The 14329-nt window shown below is 34.4% G+C and overlaps 3 protein-coding genes across 4 annotated transcripts; 2 read left to right on the top strand and 1 right to left on the bottom strand.

The window, feature by feature from the left end:
- Positions 1 to 79: 79 nt before the first annotated feature.
- On the top strand, positions 80 to 9229 carry Pp4-19C (protein phosphatase 19C). The gene is made up of 6 exons (XM_034972383.2): positions 80 to 542; positions 2150 to 2302; positions 3549 to 3667; positions 4248 to 4429; positions 4920 to 5109; positions 5546 to 9229. Exons 1-6 carry the CDS (start codon positions 393 to 395, stop codon positions 5673 to 5675), a joined length of 924 nt encoding a protein of 307 aa, XP_034828274.1. The 5' UTR covers positions 80 to 392; the 3' UTR covers positions 5676 to 9229.
- On the bottom strand, positions 9225 to 13308 carry Sirt4 (Sirtuin 4). Of its 2 annotated transcripts, none has more exons than XM_069500784.1 (4): positions 13149 to 13308; positions 10989 to 11179; positions 10462 to 10689; positions 9225 to 9897 (listed from the first exon to the last, which is right to left on the bottom strand). In XM_069500784.1, exons 1-4 carry the CDS (start codon positions 13291 to 13293, stop codon positions 9571 to 9573), a joined length of 891 nt encoding a protein of 296 aa, XP_069356885.1. In that variant the 5' UTR covers positions 13294 to 13308; the 3' UTR covers positions 9225 to 9570. The 2 variants fall into 2 exon arrangements, with proteins under 2 accessions (XP_069356885.1, XP_034828275.1); XM_034972384.2 differs by lacking the exon at positions 13149 to 13308 and adding an exon at positions 11524 to 11820.
- Positions 13254 to 14316, top strand: Elp5 (Elongator complex protein 5). Its single transcript, XM_034972386.2, has one exon. It carries the CDS (start codon positions 13508 to 13510, stop codon positions 14267 to 14269), a length of 762 nt encoding a protein of 253 aa, XP_034828277.1. The 5' UTR covers positions 13254 to 13507; the 3' UTR covers positions 14270 to 14316.
- Positions 14317 to 14329: the final 13 nt, after the last annotated feature.

Genomic DNA, 14329 nt, shown 5'->3' with positions numbered 1-14329 from the left:
ATACTGTGTCTGGTGTCTGTGGTCTGTACTCTGTGGTGAGGATGTGAGTGAAGGCGGTGGTGATACTTAGATGAATGACTACCGTATTACCGTGGTGAAGGTGAAGTGGGTGAAATATTTGTGAGTGATTTGTGATTTGATTTGTGATGCGATTGTTTGAAAATTGCAAAGCTGACGAAAAATACGTGTATTTTAAAGTATTATTGCTGAAAAATAATTAGAATCTGCAGGATAAAAAATATTTTGTTTCAATTCATGTGCATATTATATTGACTGACACATAAACTTATGTGCACTATTTGGCACCATTGTTAAGCAAAAACTAATATCCACGCCGTTATCCTTTTTTTGATCATAATTTTTGTAGGTTTAGTTCGTTAAACTTTAAGAATATGTCCGACACGAGTGATTTAGATCGCCAAATTGAGCAGCTGAAAAGATGTGAAATTATAATGGAGGCAGAGGTTAAAGCCCTCTGTGCCAAAGCCCGTGAGATCCTAGTCGAGGAAAGTAATGTTCAACGCGTCGATTCACCTGTCACGGTATTTAATGTTTCCAAATATCTACTGCATGCTTTTATTTAAAACTGCTGTTTGCTATGATAGGTGGTAATGCCCAGAAGTGTTGGTAAATATTTGTTACAAAACATTTTAAAACATATGAAAAAGGAATGCCACCCCACAATTGGGGTTGCACTATTTTTTGCTTAGAATTGGTTGTTTCAAAATTATTATTTTTTTATTCAACTAAACAAGTAATTTGAATCGTCAAATGCATCTACCACTGGTTCGTGTTTGGATCATATTGGATCAAATCCCTCTGAGAATCAACAATATTATGATACATAGTATGCTCTTGAATTATTGGTCTCATAAGTATTGACAATTACCAGTGTAGATGATTTAACTGACAACTCACCTTACTTTTGAATTGATTTACCTGAAGATTGCATTGAAATGAATCAATACAAAATATTGGTTGAATATAATTGATGTTCATTTAAATTGAATTGTAATGTCCATCTTTACCTATCAGTGTTTTTTATCTGTTGACTGTAACCGTTGAGTATGCAGCATTTGTCTGTATCAGTCTACAGTATGGTTTTATTCCTGGGATCTGGAAATTAGGAATTCCTGAAAAATCCTCGAAGTCAGGAACATCTTACAATTTCCCTTTTTTATGTAATTTAATGCTCTAAAACCAATGTAAATCTTGATCAAAATTAATGAAAAGCTTTTGAAATACAAAGCTGTGGAATAAACTCATGATTACATGAGCATTACTTATAGAAAGAGTGACTAAAAATAATTTTGAGATTGAGACTGATTTTTTAATAATTTTAACTTTTGTAATAAGTCAAATATTTATTTTAATGTTGCCTTGTTTCAGTATTCTTAAATCATACATTAAGTTTTACATGTACAAAAAATACTACTGAGGTATATAAGGTACATAGGTGTATATGGGGTTATTAGTGATTGTTAATAATTTTAATTGCTTTTGAGACAAATAAATTAGTATTTTAATTAAAAAACATGTTTTACTTTTTTTTAATGAGAATATTACAATAAAACTTAAAGCTAGCCTTATCTAATTACTATACAAATCATGCCTGCATGGAATGGTGCCAAGAATACTGGCAGCATTTCTGCACTGGACAGCCAGGCTGATCCATTGTGCAAAAAATGAGCCAGCCTTTCTATCACCAGATGAGGCTATTAATCATGTTTAACTTGACTTTTGGTTGGAAAAAAACTAACCATTTCAAAATTACACGATTCCTGGGAATTTCCGGTAACAAAAAAAAATTATTCCTGTTTTTGGGGATCAGAAAAAGGTCAGGATAAAAGAAACCCTAGTCTGAGTCTGAGCAACTACAACATACAAAATGTATTATGTTTTTATAGCAATATGAAATCTGCTGCTTGATTCCGTAAAACCTGCATCAATCATTATTACAATTGCAATTGTTGTGATTGGCTGCACTTATGGTATTCTTGTTGTAACAATGAATCGTAGCCAATAGTGAGGGAGCGTCAACCAATCAGAGGTGATTGCGATCGTGACATTGTAGCTGTCATTCTACCACCCAATCGCGCAGCTGTTTGGTGGCAACACTGTTATATTCATTGACTTTTAACCACTTTAGGTGTGTGGAGACATCCATGGACAATTTTACGACCTGAAGGAGTTATTTAAAGTAGGCGGAGATGTGCCTGAAACAAACTACCTGTTCATGGGTGACTTTGTAGACAGAGGGTTTTATTCAGTTGAAACTTTCTTATTACTACTAGCTTTGAAGGTAAGATAATTATTAGTACAGTACGCTGCAGAAAATAATGTACATCAACCTTTAGAAGGAAACAGCATATTTTTAGAGCATTGTCTCTATCGTTGAGACTGACAAAACGTCATATAGATATGAGTGACAGAGCATTACAAAGCCCAAAGTTCATTCTAAAGGCCGATGTATACTATTTTCCGCCACATACTGTATTAACTATTTATTTCATAGTTAATGGTTAAACTAATACTTCCTGGCTTCACTCAGATGGAAATTCTGAAAATTATTTTTACAGTTTACTAGGTGATGCATGAACTATGCCTGTGGAAATTTAGGTTTTGAAATTCCCATGAGAACTCTTTATTTTCAAGAATAAAAAGTAATCTCTGTCCATCTCCAGGATGTAAGTTATATCTGTACCAAGTATCTTCTACTTGGTACTTGCCCACCCCACCACTTTGTCTATGTAGATTTAGTTTTTTTTTTAAATATTGTGGGAACCCTTTGATTTTAAGGGTTCCGACCTCAAAAGGAAAAACGGAACCCTTATAGGATCACTTTGTTGTTTGTCTGTCTGTCTGTCGGTCGGTCTGTCAAGAAACCTATAGGGTACTTCCCGTTGACCTAGAATCATGAAACTTGGCAGGTCTTACGGTCCACGTAAGGGGAAAGATCTGAAAACCGTGAATTTGTGGTTACATCACAAAAAAAATTAAAACATGATCATGAACAAATAATTAGTATTTTCAACTTTTAAAGTGAGATTAATATATCAAGTGTGGTACCATATGATAGGGCTTTACCTGTACATTCTAAAACTGATTTTTATTTATTTTTATGCATAATAGTTTTTGTTTTATCATGCAATACGCCGAAAAAATACGACTGTAGTAAGGAACCCTTGGTGTCTGACTTGCACTTGGCCTGTTTTTGGGAACCAAATGTCCTTTCCCGGGATACAACCTATCTATGTACTTTTATGTCAAAAATCAGTTAAATGGATGGGCCGCAAAAAGCTTGTAGACAGACACTTTCGCATTTATAATATTAGTATGGGTTATATTATATTATGGATAGATTAGTATTAGTAGTAATAGTTTAGGGCCCTCTGAACATTGAAAAATCTTCCATGATAAATATAGCTAATATCGGATGTAGTCACATGGTTAGCTATAGATATTAGCTATATTTATTATGGATATCACTCAAAATAGCATAAACACTATTATAGTAAAATCCAGTTTGACACAAACACTTATTTTAGGTTCGCTATCCAGACCGTATTACATTGATAAGAGGCAACCACGAATCACGACAGATCACACAAGTATATGGATTTTATGACGAGTGCTTGAGAAAATATGGATCTATTACTGTATGGAGGTAACAATATTTGTGTCTTTAAAAAAATATTAAACAAGCCTTTTAAGCCTTTGTCAAAAGCATTATTTATACCTTTTGTTTATAAAAATAGCAGTGATAACTTAGTGATTAAGATGTCAGCCTCTTATAGTAGGTATATCATTATATGGGGGTTGGAGGTTCAATCCCAGGCATGTTCAGCACGCAACAGGTTGACAGATGGCAATTGGGGTATGAGGCGGCCCCGCACACCCGCACATTACTAGCGCTATCCCGCACCAGGTTAGGACGGGGCTGTGTGGGTATGCGGGGCATCCCCACCCCAATGCCATCTTGAGCTGTCGCGTACTATACATCAAACTTTTTAGAGTTATGTGTATTTTAAGCAATTAAATATCACTTGCTTTAAAAAAACATTGTGAGTAAATCTGCATGTTTGAGAGTTCTCCATAATATTCTTAAAGGTGTCTGAAGTCTGCAAATCTGCACTTGGCCGGTTTGGTACACTATAGCCAAAACCGATCTCATTCTGAGAGGAGACCCGTCCTTAGTAGTGGGCCAGCGATGGGTTGATGATAATGATGAATTGTGATATTTTTAGGTATTGCACTGAAATATTCGACTATTTATCCCTTTCGGCAATCATCGACGGAAGAATATTCTGCGTGCACGGCGGTCTCAGCCCTTCAATACAGACACTGGACCAGATAAGAACCATCGATCGAAAGCAAGAGGTGCCACACGATGGCCCTATGTGCGATTTGCTATGGAGTGATCCTGAAGGTAAACAAAGTGTAAACTATTTTTTTGAGAAATGTAATTATTCCACCAACATTACCATTGTTGAATTGGATAATTAGGACTGTTTTTCAACATCTTATGCTGTATCTGTTGAAGAATCAAGAAGTGCCTAACAAACAGACAATGTCAGATTCATATTCGAGTGACACTTCGAGGTGGGGGTTGAATTTCCAAACATCCTGAAATACGTATTTCTTTATTTGTGACTGAAAATCCAATTACCAATTTTAATGCAAATAACTTCAAAAATGACGGACTTACATACAAACTTCCATCCCCCATATAACCCACTTTGGGGTGGAGTTTCCGAAATAAAAAGTGCCTTTGTCAATTTCCGAGATGCAAGCTACCTCTGTACCAAATTTTATCAAAATCGGTTAAACTGGTTCAAGGAAACAAAGTTGTGAAGTTCCTGAAAATACTCCAAAGTATGGCATTGCGTCAATGCTGTGAGTTGTATTTATTGTTCCAGACACTCAGGGTTGGGGGGTGTCCCCGCGCGGCGCCGGCTACCTGTTCGGCTCGGATGTGGTGGCGCAGTTCAACGTGTCCAACGACATCGACATGATCTGCCGCGCGCACCAGCTCGTCATGGAGGGCTACAAGTGGCACTTCAACGAGACCGTGCTCACCGTGTGGTCGGCGCCCAACTATTGTTACAGGTAATCAATAAATCGATCATTTTATTACTGAGTTACATCATCATTAACAACCCGTCGCCGGCTCACTATTGAAAAGAAGTTCACAGCTTTCAGAATGAGAAGGGTTGGCCATGATAGTCCTCCAAGATGTCTAAGTGGGGATTGACAGCAACATGTTATGGGTTGCCCTTATATTCCAAATTCGTATATATGTATAGGAGAGTAGGTAGGTCTTATGATCCACCCAAACATAGGTATTTTCAAACACATAGCGCCCGCACCGGGTTAGCGCAGGGGCTGTGCGGGCGTGCGGGGCGTTCCCTCCTCGATTGCCATCTCGACCTGTTGCGTACTATAGTAAGGTTTGGTTAGGACTAATACTAATTTGGTTAAATTAATTTATTAAAAAAAATACTTTTCAAACTCGATGCTACATAAATAATTTCAAAACCAACAGATGCGGCAACGTAGCAGCCATATTGGAACTGAACGAAAGCCTCCAGCGCGAATTTACGATATTCGAAGCGGCTCCACAGGAATCGAGAGGAGTTCCCTCCAAGAAACCACAAGCTGACTACTTTTTATAATGTTACCAGTAATAGACAATTGAGATTGACTAGTAATACAGTTTTAAATGTAGTGACAAAACAATTTTTGATGTGAAAATGATTTGATTGTGATTTTGAGACTGTGGTGTGTTAATTTTTATGTGTTAAGGCAATTTTTGCGAAAAAGGATGCTGTTAAGGTGTGGTTTATGTAGAAATGGCGATTGTTTGGACATGGTCTATTCTTATACTTACTTACTTTCCATGTGGCTGCATATAACCAGGTGGAGTCGCTCGTGTGACCAGTGACCCCGAGAAATATACATACAGTAGTGGGCAAGAAATATTGTACATCGACCTTTAGAAAGACGTTTCGGCTTCGTAGAGCATTGTCTCTGTCACTCATACCTATGTGACGTTCGGTCGCAATGACAGAGAGATGTGTAAAAGAAAAAAATATTTCCTGCCAGGTACTGTACCTATTCTCCTTATACTTTCCATGTGGCAGTATCTGCCTATAACCAGGTGGACTCACTGGTGTGACTGGTGACCCCTATAAATACACATACCTGCGACGGCGCTCCCCTTTGACGGCTCTCGTATAAATCTGAGAGAGAAAGAGTTAAGTACGCGATAGAAAGGAGGTATTTGTTCGCTTTTAGTTTGCAGCGCTGTGCGAGCTGAATTGCATTTTATCGCGTCGTAACAAGAGTCGCCATTTATGAAGATGTTTTGCTGAGAGAACCTTCTTTACTAGCTAATGTCATGCTTTCTCTGTCTTTGCCACTAAGTGCATAAACTGCATCTTTCAGTGATTCATAAAGGCAAAAATCAAAAATATTTATGAATAGTAAACAATAATAATTATTGTTGAATTGAAACAATTTGCTATTTAAATAAAACTTACGGAAACTTCTTCATAATTGGGTATTTGCCTACTTTTGAATTTGATAAATATTATTACTTTATTATATAAACTAGGATAAAAATAATGATGTACACTGAAAAAAATATAAATATCCAACAAAAATTTACAACGTTAGAGGCATTTTAATTTTGGAGTGGGAGGGTCTTCTATCCCTTTCTCGCAAAACGATAATTTGTATGAAACCGCACGAAGCTACTATGGCATTAGTAGGTGTGACGTCAAACTGCTGTATCGCTATCTCTGTCTAATCAGAAATATTCAAATGCTTATAACTTTTTTGTTATTTGATCGATTTAATTCGTTTTTTCAGTTTACGTCATTATTTTTATTCTAGTTTATAATAAAGTAATAAAAAAATTGGAGTCAAATACCCAATTATAAGTAGGTACCTATGCATAAAGTTTATAATATGTATGTATATGCAGGCCTATTAAGATAATGGTTTGATGTGGAAATTAATATTGGTTTATCATTGTACCGGCATATAACTAGCCATATATGTATTTAAAATATACCTACTAAAAATGACAAGTGTACAGTACTACCACTTTTATAATGCAAATAAATAAATCTAAATGTATATAAAAGGAAAATGTGACTGACTGACTGCCTGACTGATCGCACAGCTCAAACTACTGGACGGATGGACTGAAATTTGGCATGCAGATACCTATTATGACGTAGGCAACCGCTTATAAAGGATTTTTGAAAATACAACCCCTAAGGGGGTGAAATAGCGGTTTGAAATTTGTGTAGTCCACGCGGACGAAGTCGCGAGCATAAGCTAGTCTAATCTAAAGTCACATCGGCAAAATTTGTTTGCGCAGAAAAGCGCATCCTAACGCCGAATAAAACCGAATGTACACCAATGAAATACAGCCCTTATTGCTTGACGTTGATTTTAAACACAAGAACAACAGACTCGTGCTATCACGCTCATAATTCGGGCGTGTAAGGCAACAACCAATAGCGGACGGACGTGCGCTATGATTGGCTGACATATTTTCGCGCCATTCAAAAATAAGATTTCTGCGCAGGTACATCGGCGTAAATTATAAAAGTGGTAGTATTGTACTATTCTTGTGGTACCTACACAAAACTTTAAACCTATTCTATACTTTAAACCTATTCTATACTAATACAGTTAAGATTAAGATAAAAAATTTAAAGTATTTTCCATAAGCACTGCCATAAACTTAATGATAAAAATCACATCATTACAATTTAAATTTCTCACATTTACCTATTTTATCTTCGACGTAATATTACAGACGTACGCGTTATAGGTAGTTACATCGGTACAATACCAAAAAGCATATTTACTTTTTTGCTAAGCTATCATTCAGGATCTGTATTTTTATACTAGCTTATGCTCGCGACCTCGCCCGCGTGGACTACACAAATTTCAAACTCCTATTTCACCCCTTTAGGGGTTGAATTTTCAAAAATCCTTTCTTAGTGGATGCATACGTCGTAATAGCTATCGTCGTGCCAAATTTCAGCCAGATCTGTCCAGTAGTTTGAGCTGTGCGTTGATAGATCAGTCAGTCAGTCAGTCATCTTTTCCTTTTATATATTTTTTAGATTTAAAATTCATTCAACCCTCCTTGATCCCTTTCTTAAAATATAGTTCACTAGCTTATGTCCGCATGTACTACATGGATATAGATAAAATAGTATTTCAAAAATGTGATCTCAGGAAATCAATTTTACTTATTGTAACTGATTATTGTTCCTTAGTGCATATAAATTATTTTATTTTAAGAACTTAATTGGATGTGACAATACATGCATATTTTTATGTAAAACTTATATTTTTGTTCGTCAAAGTAAGATGGATAAGTTTTATGCTTGCGTCTTAAGCCTTGGTTTTATGATCCTGATAAGTTTGTCTCATAGAGATTTACTCTGTTTCTGGGTGATTTCTCGTGTCATCTCATTGGCTACATATCATATACATTTTGTCTTACTTTTTACAGAATAAGATCCATTTTGATTTTTCTCTATAAAGTGCTTGTATTGAAGTACCACCAGGCACCCAAATGATAGTTGGCCTTTAGCAATAATTTTCTGTGTACCTATTTATTTAAATTATAATTGTCTGATGTAGATTGCAAATTCAGTTGTTACAGTAAGCGGCAGAAAGTAATGTACATCAGCCTTTAGAATGTCATTTTGGCTTTGTTAGAGCGTTGTCTCTGTCACTAATACCTATGTGACGTTTTGTCGATCTCAACAACAGAGACAACGCTCTACAAATCTGCTATCTCCTTCTAAAGGTCGATGTACATTACTTTCTGCCGCGTACTGTAATGATAACATATAATAGCTTACTCTTACGATTCCAGCATAAAAAATCTCATTAGGATCAATTTAACTGTTTGGAGACTAATCTAGCCAAACAAACAAAAAAGATAAAAGCAGGTATATGGACTAACGCGCATAGTATGCGCAAATATCCTCGAGCTTAAAAATAATGAATTACCTATTTCAAAATGGTACACTTGTTTATTTGTAGGTATGTATTGTATAATATATTTTTGTGCAAATGTTCTTTTTAATTTTAATTAATAATGTATAAGATGGAATATAATTGGTCAGTACCGAATATTTCAAAACATCAATTTGTATAATCTCTTTTTAAATCAATAAAAAACAAAATACTATTCAATGATTTATTATTTATTATTATAAATATATTTACAATAAGATTGAATTTGCATAAAATCTAACTGAGGTAATAATTACAATGTCACTGGTTTTATTAATATTACAGTTCATTATAGTCAGCAAACATCCCAGGCGCCCTACAGAAACAGGGCAGCCCGTCAAAGACTAATAACATTATTATAATATGGCATGGGAAGGGTGTTGTATTGTCCTTTGCCTCAAAATTGTTATTTGTTGAGGTAGTTTAGTCTACATGGTTTGGAGTGCTTTGGGTGTAATAAAGTGATGAATGCTGCAAGTTATGCAAGCTAATCATTTGGTGATATAGTTATTCTTATCAGCTACATAGTGAATTGGTAAGATCTGTTAAAATCTCTCCACATTTTGTAGATATTTTTAAGTCCACAATATTGTCAGCTCTTGTTGGTCCAATGTTTAGGACTGCAACCTCTTTATTTTCTTCTTTGGCTTGCAAAACTATTCTATAACTTGAATACACAGTTAAACTTGATCCTAGTACAAATACAGCATCACTGGCCGATACCTGGCTTCTCACTTTTTCTACTCTTTCTTTGGGAACATTATCACCAAAAAATATGATATCAGGCTTTAGAGGACCTTCACAGACTGGACATAGTGGTGCTCGAAATCTTTCCACCTGGTCCTAGAAGACAAAAAAATATTAAACCATCTGATTATCTATCATCCAAATCATAATTTTGAGTCTATCAATTTTTGGGGAGATTTTTTGGCCCCTAAGATATGGGCTTTCCTGGATTAGGGGATCAATTTCATGCACTCAGTTCTGTACCTACTGAGTTTCACTAACAAAGATTTTCTAATATTCTAATTTTTGAAGTAAATAAGAAAGGAATGTGTATGGTGTTTACATGTTTGAGCCCTTAAAAAAATTAATCCTTAGGCATGGTGTAGCAAAGCCTAAATAACTTGTCTAGTGTATGAAGAGATATTTTCGTTAGTGTTTTTTACCTACATTTTAAGGAAACTTTTTTTAATTGGTACATTTCATCAACTTACATCAATAAATACATATCTGAAACTTCAGCACTGAAGAATAAGTGTACCATAGACTAGCAGTCAAAGGTGCTCTGGGCGCAATATCCAGAGATGCAAGGTTCGCATGCTCCATATTTTTTATACTTATGTATAAAAAAATATTTAAAAGAGATCTTAAATATCCACAGATGTTGGTTCCCAAATAGCTTACCTTAGATAATTCTACATCTCCATCTGGCCTTATCATATTGAAACTGCCATGCATACTTGGGTTGCTTTTCAGTAATATTTCCTGCAATTCAAACCTGTCTATTTCATAAGGGCAGTTCATACATTTCACAATATAGCCAGTTCCATGAAGTTCTATGACATTTTGTGAGCCCGCCTTGTGATGCAGCCTATCAACATTTTGAGTCACCACAGTGGTTACCTTTCCAACCTTCAACGATAATAATTTGGATGAGTGAATTATGTATTTGTTGAACTAAGTTGTGAAAAAAGCTTATTACAATAAGTAAACTAACTTTTGTATTCTGTTTCACATTAATTAGCTGACCTTATCATAGTCTACTTTTGGGTTGTAATTAAATCTCACTGATTTTTTTTCAATTACATGAGATTTAATTTCAATTAACAAATATACCTATGCTAAAAACGTTTCTAAAGAGTTAAAGTTAAATTTCATAAAAGCATAATATTGATAAATAATAATAATAGCTTTACCTAACACTATGTTACCTTTTCCAATTCTCTAATAGCATAGTGAGTAGCATTTGGTTGTACAGAACTAAACCTTGGCCAACCCACAAAATTTCTTGCCCAATACCTTTGTCTTACTTTTGGATACTTTACAAATTCTTGGTACTGAATTGGCTTGTGATTGCTGCGTGCATATAAACCCACCTCTTCTGATCGATAATCTGGGATACCTAGAAATTTAGAGAGTTACCTATATTACTTATAGAGTTACTTATATACCAAGTTTCTTGCTGTTTCTTTTCGGTAGGAAAAGCATTCTAAACCAGTGGTAGATGCATATTTTAACAGTTCAAAAGTATCTACTTGTGGAAATTTATTTGAATAAAAATATTTCTATTCTATTCTATCATCATCATTGTTTCTGCTAATAATTTCAAACATTAAATCCCTTTAATAATAATTTTAGAGATCTGTCTTGTCCCAAACTCGATGGAAAAACATTCTCAGACAGTCCATGAATCCAGCAATTCATGGGTATTAAACTGAGTAAAGGTAAACCTTCAAAAATATACACCTGATTCCGTAGATATTCCAGCACCTGTTAAAATGAGAAACTTATCGTGCTTATGAAGAAAATTACGCAGTTTTTGAAAATCTTTCTGGTCTGGCGGTTTATAGACGGGTACAAACGCTAATCGTCGAATAAAATACTTTTGTTGAATAAAATGCTTTTGCCGAACAACAGCATTAAACATGCTGTAACACTAGATTTTAGAATATGTTAGAATAATAGATAGTCTTGCTTAGGTAACCTAAGTACTTTTAAGTTATAATAAGGATACTAAAATCGAATCAAAAATTCAGTGAACTAAACTGACATTTACAGTGTTAACAGTTTCTAATGAAAAAAAAGTAGTGTTTTGATTAAAAAATCGATTATCCATCACTCACTTATTACATCGATTAAACACACATATTTTGTTATATACTGAAACTTCCCAATTGTGTTTATTATTATCGATATAAAAATATTTTAAATAGATAGCAATGATGCTTAGTATGCTTAGATGCTTAGTAATGATCTCCTTTTTGTCGGCCTGTACTGAGATATAATTTGTAGGATACTTGTTCAGTCCGGAAATAAAGCATTTGCCGACGCGAAGATTTTTAAACTAAACGATGTCGATAATTGGTATTTCGGCCGAGGTTTGTATAATACTTTTATCCCATTTGCGAAGAAACAATAAACAAATTATTAATCAAGAAAAAACGAACATTGCAGTTTGTACAGTTAGACAACGATTCTTTTTAAACACACACAACTTTTGAAACAACGAACACTTAGTATGCGTGTTTCTATGAAATATGTCAATATTGTGACGTCACAATGATTTGACGTCCGTATTGCTGGCGTGCATAAAAAAAAGACAAAGAGAGAAATTGACTTCTTTAGGGTTCTGTACTCGAAGGGTGCCAACGGGACCCTATTACTGAGACTCTATCCGTCTGTCTGTCAGTGGGCTATATCTTGTGAATCGTAATAAGTACAGAGTTGAAATTTTTCAAAAATTTGTATTTCTATTGCTACTATAACAACAAATAATTTTGTGTGTCTGACGAAAGGATACATGCCTCTGTGTTGTTCATTAATTTCAATATGTTTTGCATAATTGCATTCAATCTAAATTCAAATTAAAAAAATATTATCAAACACTATAGTTTTAAAATATATATAAGTTTTATTATTTTATAAATTCACCGTATCTTAAATAATGTTTTCTTCTATATTTATGTTTAAAATTGTTCTCATGTAAGTGAACTTTTGTTCTTTTTTGAGAAAATAAAGTCTTTAAACCTAAACCTAATCTACTTATATTGCAATGTTATAGTTATTATTATTATTATTACATATTAACACTTAAATATAATATCTTTATAGAATTAATATTTCATAGTACAATCGAACTGGAACATCACAATCGAATGGAGCATCACTATTAAAATAAATATGACAACATTATTTTACAAATTGACATTAGGACCTGTCAGTTTAGTTCAGTTGATTTCACTATAGTACTCGTATATCCTATCACGCCTTATTATTCTTTTTTGACCAAAGTAATTTTTTTAAAACTGTTATCTATGTGCGCCGTGCGGTGGCTACTGGCTCTGCCATACCCCTATATTCAATGTACTTACTCTGTGCATCAAGGTCGTAAATAGAATAATTCGTTTGGTTTAGGCTTTTATGTTTTTTAAATATAAATAACAACAAAAGTACAAAATTTATTATTCCTGGCAAATTGGAATTATTGCTCCACGTCCAGACCACCCACAGCACCATTAAAAAGTACTCTGTGCACAGCACAGAACTTAGTGATCACCGAATAGAAAAAAAGGTACCTAGTGATTTGATTATATATATATGGATTATATACTCTTTGCAGCACAGAACACTCAGATTAAGAATTGATTCTTAGTCAGAGACCGTGGATAGAGTATTTCTGGTCGGTGGATAGAGTATAGTAAAAACCAAAACAAAATAAGAAAAAAATAATATGACATTATTTAAATTAAAGACTGCTACCTGTATTTTAATAGAAGATGACTATAACAAAAATGTACTTCCACTAATTTCTGAATTAGTTGAAAATTCCGGACATCAAGAGGCTGTGAAGATACTGTGCTATGAACAACCTGCCTGTGTCTGGCAAAACATTTTTACAGAAAACACAGTTCAATGCTTTAAAGATTCAGAGTTGAATGAGTGGCTGAAACCATCTACTGTTAAGTGCATTTATATCATTGATTCAGTAAATCAAATGATATTAGATGTAGGTTGGAACAACTGCATAAAATACATAAGAAGTGTGGTTACAAATCCTGTAGTGATGAAACTCATTTTGGTATTGCATCGAGATTGTTTGATAAATTCCAAAATACAGATACAGTTAAATCATTTAGCTAATGCCGTTGTGTCATATGATGAAAAAAAGCCTAATATAATAAGAGTTCAAAGTAAAAAGGGTAGTAAATTTTTTAAGAGTGAAGAGTTTCTTTCACTTGACACTTTGACTTCCACATTAAAACTGACACCTGTGGTAAAGGAAGTTTTGAGAGTTGATGAGCTGGAAAAAGTTTTGCCGAATGAGTTATCAACATTTAAGATAGAAGTAGACCAAATCCAGCAACTAGAGAAAAACAAATTGAAATTGCCGTACATGAGTAAAATTAATGAAGGACAAGGTAAAGTTTATTATGAGCCAGATGCAGTTGATGACTGGGACGATGAAGACCCTGATGATGACCTAGATATATGAATATAATTCTTCTACACATTTTTATTGTTTTATTTTGAGATAGTGTTCACTCAAGGGGCA

Source organism: Maniola hyperantus, chromosome 9, assembly GCF_902806685.2.
Source record: "Maniola hyperantus chromosome 9, iAphHyp1.2, whole genome shotgun sequence".
Taxonomy (NCBI): Eukaryota; Metazoa; Arthropoda; class Insecta; order Lepidoptera; family Nymphalidae; genus Maniola; species Maniola hyperantus.
This window is presented reverse-complemented; position numbering and strand designations above follow the sequence as displayed.

Coding starts and splice junctions, on each gene's coding strand:
- Pp4-19C (XM_034972383.2), top strand. CDS start 393: ATGTCCGACACGAGTGATTTAGATCGCCAAATTGAGCAGCTGAAAAGA. Junction 2,303..3,548: donor TATTACTACTAGCTTTGAAG/GTAAGATAATTA, acceptor CACTTATTTTAG/GTTCGCTATCCAGACCGTAT. Junction 4,430..4,919: donor GCTATGGAGTGATCCTGAAG/GTAAACAAAGTG, acceptor TTATTGTTCCAG/ACACTCAGGGTTGGGGGGTG.
- Sirt4 (XM_034972384.2), bottom strand. CDS start 11,704: ATGTTTAATGCTGTTGTTCGGCAAAAGCATTTTATTCAACAAAAGTAT. Junction 10,690..10,988: donor CTATTAGAGAATTGGAAAAG/GTAACATAGTGT, acceptor TTATCGTTGAAG/GTTGGAAAGGTAACCACTGT. Junction 9,898..10,461: donor GAGATGTAGAATTATCTAAG/GTAAGCTATTTG, acceptor TTTGTCTTCTAG/GACCAGGTGGAAAGATTTCG.
- Elp5 (XM_034972386.2), top strand. CDS start 13,508: ATGACATTATTTAAATTAAAGACTGCTACCTGTATTTTAATAGAAGAT.